Source organism: Ochlerotatus camptorhynchus, unplaced genomic scaffold (genome assembly GCF_037179485.1).
Source record: "Ochlerotatus camptorhynchus isolate MF236.1 unplaced genomic scaffold, CSIRO-AGI_Acam_v1.1 ptg000164l, whole genome shotgun sequence".
NCBI lineage: Eukaryota > Metazoa > Arthropoda > Insecta > Diptera > Culicidae > Ochlerotatus > Ochlerotatus camptorhynchus.
In genome coordinates this window covers 81646-107407 of record NW_027040654.1, presented here as the reverse complement: position 1 = coordinate 107407, position 25762 = coordinate 81646, and the positions used below count along the sequence as shown (strand labels likewise).

Here is a 25762-nt window from a genome sequence, read left to right as displayed (position 1 = left end):
GAGGTACATAGAATCTCGAATGTTGAGGCTTTAGAACAAATGTCCAACGAAATAATTAATAATTTCAGGCAAAAATCGTTTCAATCCTCAATTGCAACGATTAATTCCCTTTACACTTATTTTTTCCTTTGGTTTGTTTTTCCGTCGATCTTGTTTTCCGTGCTGAGCACCAATGCTACCGACGCCAGGGAGGCAGCTCCCACAGCTGGACCCTACCTATCGACCCATCAAATCATGAACCGGGGACCAACGGCTTTACTTCCCCGAAGGAAGGCGTGATCAGAGATGTTATACCTCAGAACATCCCGGCGGCGCCGACCGGGATTGAACCCAGTCCTGCCGAGGTGAGAGGCAATCACGCTTACCACTACACCACCGGTGCCGCTGCCCTTTATACTTAGGTAAGATTTAGTATTAGTTTTTAGTTTTAAGAATTCAATTGTTATACTGACATGCAGGTTTAAAAAACCTGTTTAAAATACTGAATTGCCAAGGCAGGAACAATGTAAAAACACTTAGATATATATCATAACAATCAAGGCTGGCAAGCTACTGTAGCAACTGGAGCACCTAGGTTAAAATGAAATGTAATTTATTTTGAATTTGGAACAAATAAATCGAAGATAAAAAAGAGTGGAGCAGTAAGTTCAGTTGCTAAAGTTTTCATAAAAACTGGCGGAATACCGTCAGGGCCAGGACCGTTAGATGCATCTAAATTGTTTGAACCCTTTAAGGTATCATGAACCTTGATTTGACTTACGCTGATGTCACTGGAAAATTCTTCATAAGATCGAAAATATTCATGGTCATCATCACGGTCCTCTTCTGAAAACTTATAATAGATTTCTTGGAAGAAATTTCCAAACAAATTGCATAAAGGGTGTCCACGATGAAATTGCCACACTATGAAATTGCTCTAACTTTTTAACCGTTGGGTAGAATTTAATGAAAATTTGGGTGGATTTAGTTCATAGTGCATTATTTACATAGTTTTAAAGTCCTGTGATCAAAACTCGCGGAAATGGAGTCGAAAGAACAGCTCGTGCGTGATAAAATCTTGCGCATTCATCACGAGAACAAGGATCTCTCGCATCGTTCCATCGCTAAAACGTTGGGAATCGCGAATTCCACGGTGTCGCGAGTGATTAAGCGGTTCGAGGAACGGTTGACCACCGATCGGAAGCCCAGAAGTGAAGGAAAAAGTATTCCGTACAACACCAAAAAATCACAACCGCGTAGTTGGGGCCTTCAACCGAAATCCGAACGCCTCCGTTAGGGATGTGGCTAAGAAGCTGCACCTAAGCCAAAGTTTTGTCCAGAAGGCCAAAACTAAGGCTGGGCTTCGAACGTTCAAGGTACAAAAGGCCCCTAATCGCGACGAGAAGCAGAACAAGTCCGCCAAAACCCGTGCCAGGAAGTTGTACCTCAACATGCTGACGAAAGTTGAATGCTGCATCATGGACGACGAAACATATGTGAAGGCCGACTTCAAACAGATCCCCGGCAACCTGTTTTTCACGGCCAAGGATAAGTTCAGCGTTCCGGAGCATGTCCGCACTCAGAAGATGTCCAAATTTGCGAAGAAATTCCTGGTTTGGCAAGCCATCTGCACGTGCGGGAAGCGGAGTGCACCTTTCGTGACCCAGGACACGATGAACGGACAGGTGTACATAAAAGAGTGCCTCCAGAAGCGGCTGCTTCCTCTCCTGAAGGCCCACAACGTCCCAACAATCTTCTGGCTGGATTTGGCCTCATGCCACTACTCCAAGGACGTGCTGAAGTGGTATGCGGACAATAAGGTCAATTTCGTGCCGAAAATGTTCAACCCTCCCAACACACCGGAGCTCCGCCCCATCGAGAAGTACTGGGCGATTATGAAGCAGCACCTTCTTAAACGACCTAAGGTAGTGAAGACAGTCGAGGAACTGAAGAAAGTATGGGTTTACATGCAAAAAACGGTTGATTCACAGGTTGTGCAGAATCTTATGGCCGGGGTTAAGGCCAAGGTGCGGGCATTTGCGTATGGACTGTAAATAAAATACGAGTAAAATGGTAAAATGAAGTTTAATAGTTATTTCTCAATCCCTGAAAATTTGATGGCAATCGGATGAAAACTCGAATTTTGCGAATCAATTTTGTGTGTGGCAATTTCATCGTGGACACCCTTTATATCATCCGAGTTCTCACCTACTCTATCGTCCAAATGCATCTTTGATGGAAAATTTTCAGATTTTAATTTGGTTTTCACATGATTGAAGAAGTTCCTAGGACAAGATTTTATTTCAAGTTCAGTTTTTAAATTATAATCCTCAAATGCCATATTCACGGCCAAATTTAACTGATCGCTAATAATATCTTAACTGATATGCCAAATTTGTGCGCTTTTTGCTTTCGATTTTTTAAATTTTTTAGTTCCCTGTTGTACCCAACCGGATGTTTTGCATGACTCTGACCTCGTCTTCTTTTAGTTGGCACTTCTTCAAGTATTATTTCAAACACATTGTAGAATACGTCAACTGCACATTCAACATTTCCTACATGTGAACGAATAAAGAATATTCTATTGCTGTGTGAAACATTTCATTTCTCCGTATGGGACTTACCCGAGCAAAGCTGAAGATCAAATTGAAATCAAAATGGGGGCGACCCCGGCGTAGTGGTTAACATCCATATCTCTCACGCCAAAGTCACGAGTTCAAATCTCACCCCCAGACAAGTCACGAATGACCCAAGAGTGTTAAAGTGATTATAACAAAAAAAAAAAAAAAAAAAAAAAATGGAATCAAAATTTGCTGTTATGATGTAACTTATTTAGAATACTCCAGTTGATCTCATTTTGGTTGACTTAACGGTTAACACAGCAAAAATGAGAGCAAAATTTGACACTGTTGAAGCAAACGGAAAACTAATCCTGCTTTCAATGAAATCAATTTGATTACTGATTTTGAATTTATAATGTTAAACTGAATACGGGCCTGGAGTAAATGGTTACCATTCATGTTTCTCAAGCTGAAAGACTTGGGCTCCAATCTCACCCCGGGCAAGTCACGAATGACCTAAAATGTGTCAAACAAATCAAATAAACAATAATCATAAGTTCAATGACAGATGAATTTCAATTAAATTTTAAACAAGACGTAAACAGCAGAACTTCAAGTTAAGTTGCTTTCATTTAAAAAGTCTTGACTGCATAATGAAACCACAATACGATATCAGACTTGTGTCGCAACATTTGAAATCAAAATGAGTTTTCATTATGACAGGAACTGCACACTTTTATATCAATTTGCTTTCATTTTGTTAACCGACTTTGCTCGGGTAACGATTCAGTCACACAGAAATCTTAATAAGTATTTGTTAATAAAAGGACTAAATAACAATTTTGCTGATTTTTCACATGGTCAATTTGATTAAGTCTTAAATTTGCAATTTTGTTTTATTCTCCCCAACGGCTGGAAGTAAGATGCTTTCATTGCCCATATCAGAAATAAAGTCAATATGAGCATTGTTCGGAGGAAAGTATACCGAAGCAATTCTTCGAATTCTTTAAATTTAGTAGCCATAATGATTTCTGAGTTCAATTGGGTCGAAATCGCTATTAATACTCCACCTCCCGATTTTTTTTCCAGACCATTGAAAATTTACCAAAAACTTCTTCACTTCTCACACTATCATCCCAACTTGTTTCATTAGTCATTATGACAGAGTAAGTAGAACTTAATATATTTTTGCTACTTTAATTCATTTTACCGGCGCTTCTCATGCGGTTAACATTTTGGCAATAAACCAAAATTTCTGTAGTGGTCTGAAGATTAGGTGAAGAAGTTGATGGTAACCTGTCATTCATAAAACTATTATCAAAATTATTTAACACTGATCCATGTTCCGATTTGTATCGTTCTGAAAAGTGTCGTGATCTTCGTTATTTTCTTCCTCCACACGTTCGATAGGTGTCAGTTTCGTAGAAAACACGAGTGCCTCTCCTTGATGTAGTGAAGTCGTCAAGTCTTGGATAATGTCGTGGTCTGCCGGATCATTGTCTTCCCAAGGGGTGCGTCAATTTCGTACAAAATATGAATTCCTGCATACACACGCCTCGCATGATGCAGTTGCAGCCATCCCGTTATGCAAGTGCGCTGGAACGGTACGTGGGTATACATCACACACAGGGTAGGGGTATAAGATTTCCCCTCGTTGGAATTGCATTGTGGGTCGATAGTTAGCCTTCGGCGGCCTGGAAAACCGATCTTTCGTTGCCGAAAGAAGCTCTCGATCAGGTGACAGTAGGTTGTTTCCATTCTGACTAACGAAGTGAACATTACTATGATCGTTGTTGTAGTTATTGTGGTAATTGGTGTGGTTGGAGTTACTGCGATTTATATCACTGCTGTGGAAACATATTACGGTTAGTGGCGTTGTTTTGATAATTGTTAGATATTTTGTTGTTGTTGTTGTTGTTGTTGTTGCCAAAATTGTTGTTGTTGTTGTTGTGGTTGTTGTTCTTGTGGTTGTTGTGGTTGTTGTTGTTGTTGTTGTTGTGGTGTAGCTGTTGTTGATGTTGTTGTTGTTATTGTTGTTGTTGTTGAGCACGTTTTGTTTCCTTCGCCTTCTAGCCTTTCCAGCTATTTTCTGTGGGTCACATTGGCGTGGATCACCGATGAAACCTGGAGGAAGATCGAGGAGCGGAGAGAAGCAAAAGCCGCGATAGAGCGAGCAAGGATCCGAGGAGCCAAGAACGAGGCCCGTCAGCGGTATTCGGCTCTAGAGAGGGAAGTTAAGCGCTCGTGGGTGGCCTCCCTGGCTGATGAAGGGGAGAAAGCCGCAGCAACTGGCGATATCCCCCTCCTCTATGATGTTTCACGACGCCTGAGCGGGGCAAGTATGAACCCAAAGATGCCTATGAAAGTCGCGACTGGACAGTTGCTCACCGACCCCACTGACCAGTTGAAACGTTGGTTTGAGCACTTTGAACAACTTCTCGAAGTTTCAACGGTCAACCAACCATCAATATCTCGGCATTATCCGCCAAGGGTGAGGCGCGTTACTCGCGTCAACACTGAAGCTCCATCATTGTAGGAGATAGAAGCAGCCATCCGAAGTATAAAGTCCAACAAAGCCCCGGGGGTCGATCGTATATCAGCAGAGATGCTCAAAGCTGACCCCATGCTATCCTCACAAATTTTGCATCAATTATTCGTCAATATCTGGGACACCGCGACTTTTCCGGCCGACTGGATGCAGAACGTCTTGGTAAAAGTCATTATGTTACTGTGTATTGTTCTCAAAGTTCTGTGTAAAGTTATCCTCAATCGGATACAGGAGAAGATCGACGCGACTCGTGACGACAGCAGGCAGGATTCCGTGCTGGAAAATCCTGTGTGGACCATATTGTCACGCTCCGCATCATCTTGGAGCAGGTCAATGAGTTCCATGTATTTGGTATTCATTGACTACGAAAAAGCTTCCGACCGATGAAAACTTGTGGCGCGCTCTGAGACGCAAGGGAGTCCCTGATAAGATCGTCAACCTTATCGAAGCGCAGTACGAGGCTTTCTCATGCAGAGTGTTGCACAACGGAGCTTTGTCTGACCCGATTCGGGTAATCGCGGGTGTGAGGCAAGGATGTATATTATCACCGCTACTGTTCCTCATCGTAATCGGCGAGATCATGGTTGGAGTCGTTGACCGTGTACCGAACCGTGGGTTGCTGTGGTAGCCTATTACCATGGAGCATCTCAGCGACTTCGATTTGGCTGATGATGTTGCGTTATTAGCACAACGGCGCTCTGACATGCAGAGTAAGCTCGACGACCATGTGGAACGCTCCTCTGAAGCAGGTCTAACTATCAACGTCAACAAGGCCAAATCGTTGGATGTCAACAAGGAAAACCGTTCCAATTTCACGGTAGCTGGGCAGGCAGTGGAGAAAGTCAAAAGCTTCCAATATCTTGGCAGCCAGATAGCGTCGGATGGCGGCACCAAGAGCGACATACGTACACAGATTAAGAAGGCGATAACTGCTTTTGTCAGTTTGCGAAATGTATGGAGAGCGAATCAGATCAGTCGACGCACCAAAATCCGAATTTTTAACTCGAAAGTGAAGTCTGTGCTGTTATACGCCAGTGAAACATGGTGTGTATCAGCGGAGAACACTCAGAAGCTGCAGGTGTTTATCAATCGATGCCTGCGGTACATAATTCGTGCCTGGTGGCCCCACAATTGGATCTCAAATTCCGAGTTTCATCGTTTGTGCCACCAGAAGCCGATAGAGACAGAAAATCGTGAACGGAAGTGGAGGTGGGTCGGCCACACACGACGGAGCGGAAACGAAATCTGCAAGCAAGCACTGGACTGAAATCCAGCAGGACACCGCCGTTGAGGCAGACCCAGAGGCTCGTGGCGGCGAAGCCTAAACAGTGAAATTAAGAACATTGACCGAAATTTGACTTGGGCACAGGTCAAGGCCAAAGCTAGTAATCGCCCAGGATGGAAATCTTTCACAAAGGCCCTTTGCACCCCTGGAGGTGCCAAGGATCGTTAAAAAACGGCGTGATTTTCGGGCATCTCGGTCCAGTCTGCTCTCCATACCTTCCTGGTACCAAGTAGACGCCACCCTGAGTCATCGTTGATGTTATTTAATTCCACCTCCAAGCTGGGGCACGAGTCAGATGGCGATTGCAAAGGTGCAGCGCTCCGTGTTGAGGCTATATTTGCTGACAGTGACTTCAGCTCGTCAAGAATATCGAGTTCCAGCACAGAGTTAGAGCTCATGGTACAACTTGCCGCAATGTTGAGCGACAGCTGGTTCAGTTGTTTTATTTCATTACTGATATTTCGGAGCTCGGTGCATATATCTGACGTCACAGTTCTCAATGACGTAGACACACTGTCTGTTGTTGTATGGCAACACAGATCATATCAGTTGTTTTTTATGTTTGAAAACCATGGAGTGATTTTGTTCAGTGCATTTTCTTTTGTTAACATTTTCTTTTATATTCTCGAAATTATCAAAATGTGTTCGCGTGTTTTATTTTTGATCAAAACGTTTCTAATAAGATAATCCATATTTTCATGATAAACCGAGGGGGGCGACACATCTAAATCTCAAATTTAGATGCTCAATAAATCTCACACTAGCGAATAAATCTTCGAAAAATCTTCTTTCATTTCTCGCATCTACTGGCATCGCGAATCGTCTTTTTGCAGGAAATCTTCAAAATCGTGATAAATCTTCTTTCTATCTACTCAGCGTACGCACAGCTAGCCACAGCAAAACACAATATTTCCTGCATCGTAGATAGAGTCGTCCCCCTCGTGATAAACTTCGTGTTTTCTTTCGAACGATCCGAAACCTGTCTCTGCCCAACAGGTTATGGGCCCAGTGGAGCAGGCGGATAAAGTGCGTGGAACTGTTTTGATCGTTGGACGTTCGGCAACATACGGGGGTACAAAATTGAAAACAGTCATTTTGGATGCGTTACGAAAAATTAAAAGATTTTGAACGATAATAACTCAACCGTCTCTCGATAGATTTACGAGATAATAGCATCAATCGACTGGAAATATTTCTAGCAATTTGCTGAATGTTTCAAAACTATTGATTTCATTCTGTAAACTATTGAAAAATTGTTAAAAGTAAACCATTGTCTAAAGATGGTGAAAATCGATTGATTTTTTTATATTCTTATACTTTCTCCAACCGAGACATCAGATGCGAGTATCTGACACCTCGGATATTTTCTGTTCTACTATATAAGCATCCAACAAGGTCGCCCGTTCCATCATTGTCTATCCGATCGTCGACACAGCAGCAGAGCAGCAGAGCAGCAGAGCAGCAATACCAGAGCAGCGGAAGCAGAGCAACGGCAGCAGAGCCTGGGGGCGAAAGGGCAACTACGCCGAGTGCGTTGGTGCCAGTGCTCCGGTATACTGAGCCGCCGTCATGGAATGCCCAGCTGCTGCAGTTCTCAGTCGGTCGTATTCACCGTCTGCTCCGTAAGGGCAACTACGCCGAGCGCGTTGAAAAAATGGCCCTTTGCAGGGTCACAACTTTATCAAGAAAGAGTATCTGACACCTCTGTTATTTTCTGTTCTACTATATAAGCGTCCAACAAGGTCGCCCGTTCCATCATTGTCAACAACATCAGCCCAACAAAACGGCCCTTTTCAGGGCCACCAAACTTTCGCAAAAGAGTTATTAAGATATATTTTATTAAAATATAATATACACAATTAAGTACAACACATAACAGACGTTATCCAACGCCAACCCTGCGGTTGTATCTAGTATACAATCCTTCCAACTTTTTTTGAGCTGTATTCTCATCGAATTGTCGTTTCAATTCGGATTTTTGTTGTTGCGATGGCTACCGGTGAGAAAATGCTGTCTTTCCCCAAGCTGAATGGGTCGAATTACGACAATTGAAGCTTCCGGAAGAAGCTGCTCCTCTTGAAGGAAGGTAATTGGGCTATTGTCAGTGAGTAGAGGCCTGCGGGTACGAGTGCGGCGGCATCAGCGGAATGGACCAATAAGAACGACCAAGCAATGGCCACTATTGGTTTGGCAGTGGAAGATGGACAATTGATCCACATCAGGAAGGCCAAATTAGCGTCGGTGGCATGGAAAAATCTGGAGAAATTTCATGTCAAGCGTACACTAACCACAAAGGTGTCACTAATGCGCAAAATCTTCCGTCTCCGGCTCGAAAGAGGTGGTGATATGGAAGTGCATATCGGTCGTCTTACGGAACTTTTCGAGAAGCTGAATGATTTGCAGGAGGCCAAAGTACTCGATGATCACTGGCTCGTTGCGATATTGTTCAGCAGCTTACCTGAGGAGTACGAAACACTCGTAACTGCGTTAGAGGCACGCTCAGATGAAGATCTGACCTTGAATCTCGCCAAAGGGAAGCTGATAGATGAATGGCAGAAGCGGAAAAATCGCTCTGAAGATGATGATGGTCTAGAGGCGGCGTTGCGTGCCGGTCCGAGTAATAATAGTGTTTTTCTGTAAAAAGTCCGGGCACAAGAAGGTCGAGTGTGATAAGTTCAAGGACTGGAAGAAGAACAGGGAAACGAAGCGAAACGAAGAAAAAGTTCACAGTGCGGTGAAAGTGCAGAATGAAGATTGTCAATGGGCATTTCTTTCTGCGGGTTCTGAGTCAGTGGAAAGACTGTGGATTTTAGATTCGGGTGCTACGTGCCACATAGTGAATCACCGTGATTTTTTCGATACCATTGACGAAACTGTTCGGGAAGTAGTGTACGTAGCTGACGGTGCCAGAGTGATGACAAAAGGTCGTGGACACGGTAAGATGAAAGTGTTAGATAACAAGAACAGAAGTCGTGTTATCACAGTGGAAGAAGCTTTGTTCGTTCCGGAGACGAATACTAATCTTCTGTCTGTGAAAATGCTCGAGGGTAAAGGCTATGTGGTGACATTTGATAGCAAAGGAGCTGGAATCGCTCGTGATGAAGTTGTCGATGCATACGCGGATCTGAAACGCAATTTATTTGTTTTGCGAGTATATGGTGAATCTGCAGCGTTGGTACAGAAAGACAGTGGTTGCATTTATGGTTGACATCGTCGACTGGGTCACAGAAACTGCAACGCAAGTTGGCAGACGGTGTGTAAGTTGGCAGACGGTTTCAAAGTCGTAGAGTGCGAGTGTGATGATGTTTGTGAAGTGTGTATAAAAGGCAAAATGCACAGAAGTTCCTTCCCGAAAAGATCAGAGTGTAAGTCGTCGGCAGTGATGGATCTGGTGCACACAGATATTTGCGGACTGATGCGAACGGCGACGTTGGGCGGTCGGAAGTAGTTTCTTACTTTCATTAACGACCACAGCAAATATACGGTGGTGTTAGTGCGAAAGAAATTGGATACATTGGAGAAGCTTAAAGAGTTCGCCGAATTAGCAAAGACTCAGTTCGGATGCAAACCGAAAGTTCTTAGGTCTGATCGAGGTGGCGAATACATCGGCAAACAGGTACGAGAATATCTTAAGTCTAACGGTATCATTAGTCAGCTTACTGCACCATACTCACCTCAGCAGAATGGGGTAGCCGAACGAAAAAATCGGTATCTCGTTGAAATGGCACGATGTATGCTGATTGATGCAGGGCTGGATGATCGTTTTTGGGGAGAGGTGGTGGTCACGGCGAATCATATGCAAAATCGTAATCCCTATGTACGATGGTTCGGGCAAAAACCCAATCTGAATTATATTAAACCATTCGGTATCGATGTTTATTGTCATGTACCCAAACAAAAACGAGGCAAACTGGACGAGAAGGCTGTGAAGCTGAAGTTCTTGGGGTTCAGTGTAGAGACCAAAGGGTACCGTTTGGTGGACGCTAATTAAATTGACGATAAGCAGGGATGTTAGATTTCTAAATACGTTCGATCCTATTATGGAGAATCGAGAAGATGAAGTTGTTGTCCCGTTGAGTGTTTCACCTGTTGCTGTATCTGAAGATACTGCACTGATGGATGATGACCCTGATGACATGTGGGTCGATACCGAATGTTTTTTGAACGGTGACGTTAATGACGATGAACCCAATGGCGATGAATTATTTCAGGAACCGTTAGACGATCCTTTAGAGCTGGCAGTTCGTCGTTCAGAGTGAACAACCAAGGGTATTCTGCCCCAGAGATATGCCTGTGTAGCGGTACAGCTAGGGATGGAGCCCCAGAATTCACAGAATCGCAAGCTAGTCATCACAAGAATGAATGGCGGCATGCTATGGTAGAGGAGTTGGAGTCTATTCAAGCAAATGACACCTGGGAAATTGTTGACCTGTCACCAGGAAAACGAGCACTTGGAAGCAAATGGGTGTACAAGTTGAAGCGGGATGCGGAAGGAAAAGTCAAGCGTTTCAAGGCACAACTTGTTGCTCAAGGCTTCAACCAGCGGTACGGGACTGAGTACGACGACATTTTTGCACCTATTGTCCGTTTGACCACATTTCGTGCACTTTTTTATCGGTTGCGGCGAAGAGAGGTATGATAGTGCAACAGTATGATGTGAAATCAGCTTTTCTCTATGGCAACCTTGAGGAGGGGGCTACAAAATGGTGAGTGACAATCTGGAAGGAGCTGAAGCGCCCATACTCCGTTGCGCATCCATGTTTCACTCCCGTGTTGAAGTGCCCAACGTAGAGCAACAACTCGCGTGGTCTTTCTTTCTTCGTAAAATGAAAGACAGTGCAATTCCATTTCTACTGTATGGAAAAAGCTCTTTGATGAATCAGTTATCCTGAGGTTGGAACTGTGCTCGTCCGCACCTAGCAAACCTCGGATAATAAACTCATCAGAACAACTGCCCCGATTCTTTATTCTTCGAAACCTTTTATACATGAATTTGTTACTTAAACTCTACACAATAGTTTTTCTCCAGTATGTACATATAAAGCGAGACAGATAGTTTTTCTCTTGGAAAGTCGGTGTCTGTTTTTTTTAACAAGAATTATTGCTCCTCGCGGTAGGAACGGCTATGTAGGATGCTTACTCACCAATGTTTACTTTGACCTTTCTCGAAGCACCTAGTTAAGCCAGCGCGCATCGCTGACGACGCGGTAGCAACTGTTTATAAACAACTGACCCTGGAAATGTGCAACATTGTCACTGCTGCTGTTAAGTTGTGTATTTTCTACTACCGTATGGGGATCTATTACTGGTTAATTTCTTACTCAGATTGATATTGGATTTTGAGGCCTTTGCAGGAGCGATATACCTAGCTCCGGTCCTCACAAGTTCCTACCTCACGCCTCCACGAGTCATACACGGAGAACAAATTATAGCAGAACCAATTATTTTTCCGGTCAAAATAACTATATTGTTCAATTGTTTTAGAGATAACCCGAAACTATAGTTGATTTGACTATATATAGAGGGCAACAACTATAGTCCATAGTTGGCTCCTCGGTTGGCTCAACTATATTTTTCAGTAGATGAACAAACGTCAAACTTCAAAATACAACTATGCTTTAGTTGATTCAAGAAAACTATTGTTAGGAAAGCAAAATTTTACAATGTTTATTAAACGAACTGCTCTTCATTATCGACATACTAAGGAAGTTTGTTTTGCTTCTTTATCGATCGCACACAACTGCAAAATCATAAAAAAGTTAACAAGAACATTCAGCTTTGATTTGAACCGTGTTCATCTGCGTGAGAGCCAGCTATCTTATCGCCTGCTCTACGCATCACAAGTTAAAAGTATGTGGATTTATGATGATCACTTGAAACCAAATTATATAAATAAATTACATTTAACGGTTGTTATAATTGATCAAAGTTATAGTTGAATTGAGTATAAGACGAACAGTTGAATCTATTAGGTAGATATGATTGAGTTGACGGTCAAATTAATGTTGGAATAACTATAGGTTTCTTTCAAACAACAATATTTTTCCATGTGAAAGTAACTATTAGGATTGCTATCTTAACTTAACGAATTTGTTCTCCGTGTATGATCACAAAAGACTGCCAGCTGAAACATGGACACAGCTGGTTGGCGTAGCCTGGTCAATGTTGTCAATCCGACAATAGCAGAGTTAGGAGGTGCGACGCGAACTCTGGCGCGGTAACCATAGCACGGTGATAGAGGAAATGCTTCGCCAACCCGAGCGTCTGTTCACCATGGAGGTGCGGCTCAAACAGCGTCTGACTGGCATCCAGCGGCTGAATAAGAAAAGCTCTTCCCCGGAAGCTACACCTAAGATGGCAGCCCCATCACGGCGGATAGGAGACCTTAGGCCAACCACCTACTGTCTCTGAAACCTTTACAATTGTTACAGAAACCAACAGAGAAAGACATCGAACTGATATAACGGCAACGACTTTTAGCGCAAAACAACGGACATGAATTGGATCATGGAATGTATTGACGTTAGCCCAGCAGGGTAAACTTGCACAACTCGCCAACGAGGCGCGACGCATGAAGCTAGAAATCCTGGGACTGAGTGAAGTTCGTTGGCCAAACTTTGGAGAACACAAACTGCCGTCGGGACAGGTACTACTATACTCTGGTATTCGAGGTGAAAACGCTCCCCGCCATCGTGGAGTTGGTCTCCTACTTAGCGTCCAGGCAAGTGCTGCGCTCATCAAGTGGGAGCCTGTTAATGAGAGGATAATCGTTGCCAGATTTAGAACACGAGTTCGTAACCTTACCATAATCCAATGTTATGCGCCAACCAATGCTGCCGAGCTACAGGACAAGGAGAATTTTTACAGTCAACTGAATGCCGTCGTGGTTAAGGTTCCAAAGGGTGACATCAAGATCTACACTGGTGACTTCAATGCGAAGATCGGCTCCGACAACACGGAATATGAGCGTGTCATGGGACGCCATGGTCTCGGCAAATGGGCGAGAACGGTGAGCGGTTTGCAGAATTTTGTGGCAATAATGACATGGTGATCGGGGGCTCGCTCTTCTCCCATCGGCCAGTGCACAAAGTCACGTGGGTTTCCCGTGATGGACATACCGAAAATCAGATCGACCACATCTGCATCAGCCGAAAATGGAGACGGAGCCATCTTGATGTCCGGAATAAACGCAGCGCCGACATTGCGTCTAACCATCACCTTCTAATCGGTGAAATCCGCCTACGCATGGCGTGGATCCAGCGACGGTGGTTCAACACACGCCGACTTGAAGATCCAGCGGTAAAAAGGTCTTTTGTTGAAGAACTTGAGACTCGAGCTGCGGACGTTCCAGAAGGTGGTAGCGTAGAAGAACAATGGACGGTCATCAAGAATGCCTTTATAGAAACAAGCGAGAACAACTTGGGTGAGCTGCGCACCCAGAGGAAAGAGTGGATCACAGATGAAACCTGGCGGAAGATTGAGGAGCGTAGAGAAGCAAAAGCCGCGATAGAGCGGGCGAGAACCAGAGGAGCCAAGAACGAAGCCCGTCAACGGTACTCGGTTCTAGAGAAGGAAGTCAAGCGCTCTTGCAGACGGGACAAGCGAGCGTGGGTGAACTCCCTGGCTGATGAAGAGGAGAAAGCCGCAAACACTGGGGATATACGCCTCCTCTACGATATCTCACGACGCCTGAGTGGAGCAAGGATGAAACCGAGGATTCCAGTGAAGGACACAACTGGACAATTGCTTACCGACCCCACTGACCAGCTGAAACGCTGGTTTGAGCACTTTGAACAACTTCTTCAAGTTTCGACGGCCAACCAGCCATCAACATCTCGGCATGATCCGCCTAGGGTGCGGCGCATCACTCGCGTCAATTCCAAGGCCCCATCACTGCAGGAGATTGAAGCAGCTATCCGAAGCATGAAATCCAACAAGGCTCCAGGGGTCGATCGCATATCAGCAGAGATGCTCAAAGCTGACCCCATGCTATCCGCACAAATGTTGCATCAACTATTCTGTAATATTTGGGACACCGCGACTTTTCCGGCCGACTCGATGCAGGGCATCTTAGTGAAGGTCCCAAAGAAGGGGGATCTGACTGTGTGCGACAATTGACGAGGCATCATGTTACTGTGTATTGTTCTCAAAGTTCTGTGCAAAGTTATCCTGAATCAGATACAGGAGAAGATCGACGCGACTCTCCGACGTCAGCAGGCAGGATTCCGTGCCGGAAGATCTTGTGTGGACCATATTGTCACGCTCCGCATCATCCTGGAGCAGGTCAATGAATTCCAAGAGTCCCTTTATTTGGTATTCATTGACTACGAAAAAGCTTTCTACCGTCTCAATCACGAGAATCTGTGGGGCGCCCTGAGACGCAAGGGAGTCCCGGATAAAATCGTCAACCTCATCGAAGCGCAGTATGAGGCTTTCACGTGCAGAGTTCTGCATAACGGAGCCTTGTGCGACCCTATCCGGGTAGTCGCTGGTGTGAGACAAGGATGTATACTATCACCGCTACTGTTTCTCATCGTAATAGACGAGATCATGGTAGGTGCAATTGACCGTGGGCTACTTTGGCAGCCTATCACCATGGAGCATCTCAACGACTTCGATTTGGCTGATGATGTTGCTCTACTGCAGAGTAAGCTCAATGACCTAGCCGAACGCTCCTCTGCGGCGGGTCTCACCTTCAACGTCAACAAGACCAAATCGTTGGATATCAACACGGGCAACCCTTCCAACTTTACGGTAGCGGGGCAAGCAGTGGAGAAGGTCGAAAGTTTCCAATATCTTGGCAGCCAAATAGCGTCGGACGGCGGGACCAAGAGCGACATAGGTGCATGAATCAAGAAGGCTAGGGCTGCCTTTGCGAGTTTACGAAACGTATGGAGATCCAACCAGACAAGTCAACGCACCAAAATCCGAATTTTCAACTCGAACGTGAAATCTGTGTTGTTATACGCCAGCGAGACGTGGTGTGTATCAGCGGAGAACACTCAAAAGCTGCAGGTCTTCATCAACCGATGCCTGCGGTATATAATTCATGCCTGGTGGCCTGACAACTGGATCTCGAATGCCGAGCTCCATCGTCGATGTCATCAGAAGCCGATAGCAACAGAAATTCGAGAGCGAAAGTGGAGGTGGGTCGGCCACACACTTCGACGGGGTGGAAACGAAATCTGCAAGCAAGCGCTGGATTGGAATCCGGCAGGACATCGCAGCAGAGGCAGACCTAGAGGCTCATGGCGGCGGAGCCTCAATAAGGAAATTAAGCAAGTCGATAGAAATCTGACCTGGGCCCAGGTCAAGGCAAAAGCGAGCAGCCGCCCAGGATGGAAGTCTTTTACGTTGGCCCTTTGCACCGCTGGTGGTGCACAGGACCCTTAAGTAAAAAAAAAATTAACCTACTATATACAAATTGCTTATCAAAGCATATTCTGAAGTATTGCATTTCTGCACAAATTTTTTCCTAGTTTCGTTATTTGAAAATCTACTTTCGGAATGTTAGCCTCTTGATAGAGGTCGGAAATGCGGGTATCGAAAGGACGATCAAGGATCATCCTCAGTACCCTGTTCTGCGCTACCTGTATTTTGTTCCTGTGAGTTTGTGCACATGATTCCCACACCGGAGCTGCGTAGAAGATCTCAGGCGCAATGATTTGTTTGTAGACAGCCAGTTTGTTCACCCTAGAGAGACGAGATCTGCGGCAAATTAGCGGATACAAGCACCTAACTAGATTGGAACACTTAACTACTGCCCTATCTATGTGCGAGCGGAAAAGGAGCTTCTCGTCAAATAACATACCAAGATATGTGCTTCCGTGGACCACTCAACCCTTGTGCCATTCATTATTACAGTACAAGAGGGAGCCGGTTTTAGTTTGGGAGATTGTCGATGGAGGAACATTATTGATTGGGTTTTGGAGGCATTGATTTTGATTTTCCACGTGTTGGCATAATCAGCAGGCGTCAAGGCATCGTTGAAGTTTGTTTGTTATTTCACGAGGCCTCCTTCCCTTGACGGTTATAGCGGTATCATCTGCGAACAGGAAGAGGGGTTGTGTCCTAGACGGTTATAGCGGTATCATCTGCGAACAGGAAGAACACGCAACCATTGCCCAAGGGAGGAATGTCGGAAGTGTAGACGCTGTATAGCAAAGGGCCCAACAGACTACCTTGCGGAACACCTGCTGGGATGGAAAAGGTGTTTGAATTGCAACCATTCAACGATACCTTAAACGACCTTTGCTGGAGGTAGTTATGGGTGATTTTTACAAGATGTGGTGGAAAGTTGAAGTTACAAAGCTTGTACACAAGTCCGTCATGCCAAACATTGTCAAACGCCTTTTCAACGTCTAGCAATGCCATGCCTGTGGACTTGGATACAGCTTTGTTACTTCGAATGTTATTCATCACCCGAACTAGCTGGTGATTTGTGGAATGCCCCTTCCTAAACCCAAACTGTTCAGGTAGGAGAATGTTGTTCTCCTCGACAAACTTGAGCAAACGATTGAGAATTAGTTTCTCGAACTATTTGCTCAGCGCTGAAAGGAGGCTGATTGGTCTATAGCTGGAAGGTAGTGATGGATCCTTACCGGGTTTGCGGATTGGTATGATTTTTGCTATCTTCCAGATACTTGGAAAGTAGTGCAGTTTCAAGCATCTGTTGAAGATAGCAGTCAAAAGTGAGTACACTTTCGTGCTCAGCTTCTTCAATACCAAGTTGAATATACCGTCAAACCCGGGAGCCTTTATGTTCTTGGTGTTTTTCAGCGCTGAGCAAATCTGCTATTTTCTGCCGGAGGGACGACACAAGCGGAGGCATCCAAATTTGTACGCATTGCGTCACCTGATTTTCGAGCGGACTTTGGATAGTTGAGCCAAGCAAATGCGATGTAGCAATATGATTGCCAATCGCGTTTGCTTTCTCTTGTGGGGTAATGAGCCGATTGTCATCATTTCCGACTCTGAGAGGAGGAACGGGTTTGGGATGAGTTTTAGCACCTTGGCTACCTTCCAGAATGGACGGGAGCGGTCATCCAGATTCTGGACAACACGCCCGAAACTTTCATTTCGGAGTGAGCCATTCTGGAAGCAATCTGCCTGTTCAGATCGGCCATTTTATGTTTTTTGCTCAGATCTCCAGTCCTCTGAAACTGGCGTCTACGAACATTTCTCAACCGAATAAGTAATTGGGTGTGGGAATCAATAGCAACAAACTTACCCCTCACAGGAACTTGTCGAACGCATGTCTCGTCAGCCACGGATATGGCCTGGTGGAGTCCTTCCAGAGCCCGGTCGATGTCCTCTACGGTGTCAAGCGGCAGATTTTCGTTGATGTTCCGGTCAACCACACGTCCAAACTGGACCCAGTTTACGTGGTGGTAGTCTTTTCGTAGGATTGGAGCAGGAGCTATGTTTATGCCGACCTCAGCTACCACCGGTTGGTGATCGGAGCTTAAGTCGTTGATTGCCACCGGCTTGGATAGCCCGAAGTTCGTCAGGAAGAAGTCCAGTGTGGAAGGGTTTCCCGCCGGAGAGATGAATGTTGGTTCATCCGGAAATTGCACTGCATACAGCCCATGCTGCGAGTGCGAGTGGTCGAAGAGCAGACGTCCATTCTGATTCCGCTGATAGTTCCGCCATGCTTCGTGGCGGGCATTTAGATCGCCCCCAATGACGAATCGTGAGCTCGTGCGAGTGATAGCGGTGAGGTCGTTCTTGAATTTCATCCTTAGTCCGTTGCTGGCAGCACACTGACGAGGGCAGTATACGGCGACGAACCGGACGTTTCCGGTTGGTGATTCCACCTCCACACTAAGGGCCTCGATGATAGAAGTGCGAATATGCGGCAGCGTGCAGAACTGGATTCCTTTCTTGATGATGATCGCAACACCCCCCCCCCCCCCCTGGAGTCGATACGATCAAACCGGATAATGTGGTGATCAGGCAACCAAAAGCTGTCACCGGATTTAAGATGGGTCTCTGTTAGGAGGCCCACGTCGATACTATGCTTGCGGAGGAAGTCAGCAAGCTCGAGTCTTTTTGCTCTTACAGAGCAAGCGTTCCATGTGTCGACAGTTATCGGTTTAGACACCATACTGAATAATAAACTTACGCACTTGGATCTGTTCGGGCTTGCTGCGGCACTGACGAAGAGCGCTGGTCATGTCGACGAAAATCTTTATCAGCTCATCCGCAGAGAAGAGATCGGGATTGGCGTTTTGTGCTGGTGGTTGTCTCCAGAATCCAGGGGGGATGGAGAGCTTTGTCCAGCTGAGGCACCAGATGTTTCTTGGCGGGAGCCGGATTGCACCCGTGGATTTGCTTGACCGTGTTTCGTAGCAGGAAGAGGCGGGAAATCCTCCAGTCTGAATGCCGGCGTATTGTCCTTCTTTCGTCCTGGTTGATTTCTTGTGGACGCCTGCTTTCGGATCCGTTTGAAATCTTCGCGTTTGGGGCACTGTTTGTCGGATGCATGATGAGCGCCATTACAGTTGGCGCATTTGGTCGTTTCCGACTCGTCGACAACACACTCGGAGGAGATATGGTTTTGGGGGCATTTGCCACTGCGCGGCTTGACGAAGCAGTTTCGGGTGCCATGCCCGAAATTCAGGCAACGTTGACACTGGGTGACGTCGTGACGGCCGCCATGGTATGGCTCCCATCGGACAATGATGGAATTGATGGAGCGGATAGCCTTCAACGCATTGAGCGTCACCGTTTCCTTCTGGAAATGCACCAGGAAAAGACAATCCGGATACCTCTTGACGTTCTCGTCCCTCCTTGTCATCCGGAAGACGGCAGTTGGGGCCAGCTTGTAGCGGTTCTTGATTTCCGCTTCAATCAACTTCGGGTCAAAATTCGGTAGACCCCTGATGACGACCTTGAATGGTTTCTCGCCGGGAATGTCGTGGGTGAAAAATAATTTTTTTATTTAAAAATATTTTTGAGATTTTAGGAAAGGTTGTTGATGAGCGTGGGAGGGGGGGGGGTTAGGATAGGTTGTTGAGGGGGGGGGGGGAGATTGTTGTGAAGGCGGGAGGGGGACAGATTGTTGTGAAGGGGGGAGGGGGAGAGGTTGTTGTGAAAGGGGGAGGGGGTTTACATACAAAACTTTTCCTCATTGTGGTCACGCCGTGACCCACCTTTAGCCGCTGATTTGGTCCTGCTTACTGCAGGACCAAGTGCCACGCCGTCCGAAGCGAAAATGAGCAAAAGCATGACAGCAGCGCTGTTTTATATCTTTTCAGGTTCAGAACCTGATAGGATTTCCCGCCGTTTTTTATGAATTGGGCGGAGCAAAAAGTTTCTTTTGTGCAGAATATGTAAAAAAGGATGGACTTTGGATGTTAATATAATTGCATATATAGAGGTACCAGATATGTTTTACAGTCAGTTGTTGGTAATTCATCGAGTGTATGTCTCCTATTAAGCAATATTTTTTTTTTGAAAATGTTGGCTCTGCATGTAAAAAATTAATTTTTCACACATTATTAGGGTTTGCTTAAAATTTATTTTCCGAAAAAAAAATTATCGTCAAAGTCCATGTCTTTTTCGGGTTATTGTTAAGGGGGAGGGGGAGGGGGACGGGGGAGGTGGTTATTATGCGGGAGGGGGTTTTACATGCAAGTTTTTTTCAAGTCTCATTCCTCATTGTGGTGGACATGCCGTGATCCACCTTTAGCCGCTGACCTAGTCCTGCTTGATGCAGGACCTAGTGCCACGCCGTCCGAAGCAGTAATGAGCAGAGGCATGAGAGCAGCGCTGATTTATATCTTTTCAGGTTCAAGCAGAATGATGTGCAACCAAGTGGTATTCGTTTATGATGACTGGGTTTGCGAAAAAGGCTTATTTCATGAAATCAGTGATAAAATTATCATTTGTACATTTTCGAAAGTTTAATTACAGAAATATTGGAAAAATATTTATTTCAACAGGTTTGTAATGTAATATTCTATCGATTGGCGTATTTGGATTTTAATTTCATCTATAAATGACAATGTTACAAGCGTTTAAAACCTAACACTCCTTCACTACACATATTTTTTTGATTTGCACCCCAGTATAGTCGACAAAGCCGTAGTTCTACGTCAAAACCTTGAGGAGGAGATTTTTATACGGCAACCTCCGGGATTTGCTGTAGATGGTGCGCAAAACAAGGTGTGCCGTCTGAAGAAGAGCTTATACGGATTGAAGCAAGCGGCGCGATCTTGGAACAATCGGCTCCATGAAGTTTTGGTTCAAGAAGGGTTCCAGAGATGTGATTCGGATCCATGCCTATATCGCAAGCAAATTGGAGATAAGCTCTGCTTCGTTCTTGTCTACGCTGACGATCTGATCATTTGAAGCGACGACAGAACTATCATCGATTCTTTGGAGCAGACACTGAAGAAGAATTTCGCCATCAGCAGTTTGGGAGATGTACAACAGTATCTTGGTGTTGATGTTAAGCAGGATGCAGGAGGAGATTACTTCATAAGTCAGCAGCGTTACATCGCCGATGTCGTAGAAACAGCTGGTCTGGAAAACGCTAAAGTGTCGGCGATTCCTTTGGATTCAGGATATGAAAATCAAGAGCCGGATGTAACCTTCCTATCGGACAACTATGAATATCAACGGTTGGTTGGAAAGTTACTGTTTATAGCAGTGAATTCATGACCAGATATAGCTGCGTCTGTATCTACCCTTAGTCGGAGAACAAGCAAACCCTATCAGCGAGACTGGAATGAGCTTAAAAGGCTATTTTAAAGGTACCGCAAATCTGCGGCTTCGTCTGAGTAACATGGATGACGAATAGGGATTGGTCGGATTTGCAGACGCCGACTGGGCGGAGTGTCGTGATGGTCGAAAATCGAATAGTGGCTTCGTATTTCAGTACAGTGGTGGAACAATTTCTTGGGCGTGTCACAAACAGTCTTGCGTTTCGCTTTCGACAGCTGAAGCCGAGTTTGTAGCTCTTTCAGAAGCTTCGCAGGAGGCACTATGGCTTAAGCGATTACTGGTTGACTTGGGAGAGAACGTGACAACCATTCTGATGAACGACGATAACCAAAGCTGCCTGCGGATGCTGGAATGTGACAAGTTCAGCAATCACACTAAGCATATAGATACCAAATATTATTTCATCAAGGATTTGAAACAAGCTCGAGTGATGGAGTATCAATACTGCCCGAGTGAGATAATGCGAGCTGATCTTTTAACGAAACCGCTCTCAAGAATCCTTGGCGCGTTGAGAAAGCTGTGTGGCCTTGATGTCATGAACTGAAGCAATGATATGCGTTGAAGAGGAGTGTTGTTGTACACGAAACGAAAATCAATTATTTAATTCATGTGTTTCACTTATACATTTTTGCCAAAGCATCAGCCTTATACATTCCATAAAACAAACCACATAGGTCCTATTAGAATGCATGAAAGGTATGTGTGACCGCTTATACATTTCATTTGACACATGATCTTTATTAACTTTTTGCAAGGCGTCTGCTTATTAGTTGATTTATACATTTTATGAATAATCAGCAATGGAAATTTGCCAAAAGGTATAAGGAGATTTGTGTATGGCAACACAGATCATATCAGTTGTTTTTTATGTTTGAAAACCATGGAGTGATTTTGTTCAGTGCATTTTCTTTTGTTGACATTTTCTTTTATATCCTCGAAATTATCAAAATGTGTTCGCGTGTTTTATTTTTGATCAAAACGTTTCTAATAAGATAATCCGTATTTTCATGATAAACTGCGTGTTTTCTTTCGAACGATCTGAAACCTGTCTCTGCCCAACACTGTCTTTCGTTGCCATCATTGCTGTATCGAAAAGCGATGTAATGTGATTTTTGATGGCAACGACACTGCCAGCTAAGGTGTTCTTTCTGTTAATTGCGGACAGTTCATTTTTTATGGGTACCAGCAGTACCTCCAGTACTTCGACAGCTTCGTGAACAATTCGATGATTTTCTTGCTGCATCGCTAAACGATGTGTCACCATGTTGGCATGCAGTTGCTCCGTTAGAAGTTTTTGTTGGGCCGCTAATCGATTAAATTCTAACTTTGCTTGTAGATGTATATCTTGACACGAGTCGCAGCATGTTAGAAGATAAGAATTAAAATCCCCTACTTTTTTATTGTACTTCCTGCAGACAGTGCATTTCAACATCAGCGAATCAACGGGAGAGTCAAATGAACAAATTTCACAATTCATATTGAAAAGAACGGAACCAACAGCTATCGCGCGAAATTAATACAGCGAGCACAGAACGGACGTGGCTAGAAACGATAACTTTTGGTTAAAATTTGACAGATGGAAAGTTATCGATTAACCCTGCTATACGAGCGTGGTTATTTCTGACAGACAAGAAGTTAAATTTTGACAACCGTGGCTGAGTTCTTATCGAAAACCGGTCGATTGACAGCACAGGGATTTTTGAGCATAGAATAGAGAATATCTTTCGAAATGTCACTTTTAACCACGAGTTAAATTTAACTCGGCAAATGGTTCATAGCCTAAAAGACGCATCCGATTGACGATCGACAAAAAAAGGGGCCAATATCGATAAATATAATAAAATAAAATAAATTTAAAACGATACCGATACTGATATTCAAACCAAACTATATCGCGAAACATATATTTTACACAACCTGTTGCACTTGCTACAAATCATTATATAACAATTTCAGGTACGTGGAGCCCCTGCGATAGCGATTGTCGGCTGTTTATCGTTGGCAGTTGAAATATACGAGGAAATGTTTGGTTCAAAACAAATTTTCAAGCAAGAAGTTGAAGGCAAGCTGAATTATTTGGTGTCCGCTCGGCCAACGGCAGTCAATATGAAGCTTGCAGCTGAGGAATTAATTTCCTTGGCAAACGTATTAGCACAAGATGAATCTGTTCCAGTGGATAAAATGAAAGAAAGGTAAGTATTGAGATGTTTATTAGCATTTACCGAAGTTTGCTACTATGACCTACCCAAATAACATAATATGATATTATCGCACATATAAACGGTTTGCTAATTTCATTGATACAGCCTCGGATACAGCCTCAAATTCTATACCATATGAGGCAAATTTAACTCAACCTCTATACTTTTTTTTCGTTGGATTTCATTATATTATATTAAAGGTTTCAAAAACTTACATTGGAAATTTGTATGTATTGCTTACAATTACAATTTACATTTTACAATTCTCTGATAACTCACCGATAGGTTTCTGAATGCAATCGAAGATATGCTTGAAAAGGATATAGCCGATAATATGGCTATAGGAAAAAATGGTGCCAATGAAATTCTCTCCAACATTCCTAATGGTGGCTCCGTCCGGATTCTCACTCATTGTAACACCGGATCACTGGCAACAGCAGGGTACAGTAGAAATACAATATATTATAAGATCTTATTTTATAAAACTAATTTTCGGATCTTTGAAATTTTCTCACTATTAGCTACGGAACTGCATTGGGAGTTATTAGAAAACTACAGGAAATGAATCGTTTAGGTGTGAAAACAGATGCCGGTGTAATTAGACCTTTATACTAAATAATTTAATGTTACTTTCAGAACATGTCTATTGTACTGAAACTAGACCATATAATCAAGGAGCTAGGCTAACGGCGTACGAACTGGTTCATGATAAGCTGCCTGCTACGCTGATTTTGGATAACATGGTGGCATCACTTTTTAAATCTCGCCGTGTTGCAGCTGTAGTAGTGGGAGCAGATCGAGTGGCTGCTAACGGTGATACAGCTAACAAGATCGGAACCTATCAGATTGGGGTTGTAGCCAAGTACCATAATGTGCCATTTTACGTGGCAGCTCCCTTCACATCAATTGACTTGAAAATTCCGTCGGGTGATCGCATAGTAATAGAAGAACGTCCAGATCGTGAAATGACTCATGTAGGAGAGCACAGAATAGCAGCGCCAGGTCGGTTTTGTATTGATTCTTTATCATGCATGAAGGCATCATCTTCAGAATAACGGTTTTAATTGCTTTTCTATTCACAGGGATTGCATGCTGGAATCCGGCATTCGATGTTACTTCTGCTGATTTGATTACCGGTATCATCACCGAGAAAGGTGTCTTTAAACCAGATGAACTGAAAGAAAAGGTTGAAACAATAATTTCTGTCAATCAAAAGTTATGAAAACCTCAACAAATGAGCTTTTTACGCACAAAAAAAATGTTACACTTGTTTCACATATTTTTTTTTTCTATTATACTATAGTAAATATCACATACCTTGCAGCCAAACAGCGTCAGATGGTGAAGACAAGAGCGACATAGGTGCTCGAAACAAGAAGGCTGACATTACGCTGCACTTTCACTGCATTTGTTTATTTTTGTGGCCATAAAAATTACATGAGATTTTCGACATGATTGTAGTGCATCCTCTTGAATGTAGTAGGTATTAAAATTTATTTTTTGCTGTGTATTTTTTAATTTAAATTCGCCCCTGCAGGGCTGGTAGCCATCACTGCTGTCAAAAATAGTGATTTTAGTGACTACGTTGAAGAAATAAATTACTAAATATTGACTTATAGTTGTTAAAATAGTGACCAAAAAGTAACCCTGAATTGAATTAAAAATAAATTTTATTGAAAACTCTTAGGAATTTCTGAGGAGCACAACTCCTGTGAACATCAAAGGAAAATTCGAAGGGCACTCTGAGGATAATTTTATAAAGTTTGTGGGAGAAAACAAATTCGGAGCATAAGTCATTGGATTTTTTTTAAATACTAAAAGAAGGATTACAATTAAATCTGAGAATAACTCCAGGACATCTTCAAAGGAATTCGGAAAATAAATTCAGGAAAGTTTGTCAAAAAAAAAATATGAGAAGAAATCTAAGGAATTTGTGAGTAGAACTGCCAATGATTTCTTAGGCGACTTTCAATGTGAGTAGAATTCCAAGGGAAGGAGCGAGACTCAAAAGGAAATCTGAAATGAATTCAATGAATATTCTGACAATCTTTCCAAAGGGTGTCTTATTGTGGATAATTTCAAGGTAATTACGAGGAAAACTAAAAGAAAATAGAGTTCGAATGATAGCTTCATCGAAATTTCCATTGAATATGGAATGGACTATTCTGAGAACTTTCCAAATTTTTCCTGAAGTTAATGAATTTGCCTTGAAGTTGTAGTTTGAGAATCATAGCCTGATGCTGAACTGCTCTGAGGTTCTCTGTTCTTTTCTTAAATTCTCAAAACTGCTCTAACGTTTTTACAGTTCTCATGAAGCTTGTTGTACTGCGCTGAATTTAATTGTACCTTCCTTAAAATGTTTGAGCTTCAGCGAACTCATGCAAAAGACCTCAATTAAATTTGTAAACGTCTTTGAAGTTATCTGTAAATCTGCGAACTGCTTTAAATTTCCCACTAA

General features: G+C 43.7%; 1 protein-coding gene across 1 annotated transcript in view; it reads left to right on the top strand.

The window, feature by feature from the left end:
* Positions 1 to 24544, top strand: part of LOC135701475 (methylthioribose-1-phosphate isomerase) — a 37078-nt gene extending 12534 nt beyond the window's left edge. Inside the window, exons 4-8 of the mRNA XM_065222281.1 lie at positions 23060 to 23295; positions 23590 to 23745; positions 23826 to 23878; positions 23941 to 24306; positions 24387 to 24544. Coding sequence (XP_065078353.1) covers positions 23060 to 23295; positions 23590 to 23745; positions 23826 to 23878; positions 23941 to 24306; positions 24387 to 24526 — 951 coding nt within the window. The 3' untranslated portion in view covers positions 24527 to 24544. The remainder of the gene's footprint in view (positions 1 to 23059; positions 23296 to 23589; positions 23746 to 23825; positions 23879 to 23940; positions 24307 to 24386) is intronic.
* The last annotated feature ends 1218 nt before the right edge of the window (positions 24545 to 25762 follow it).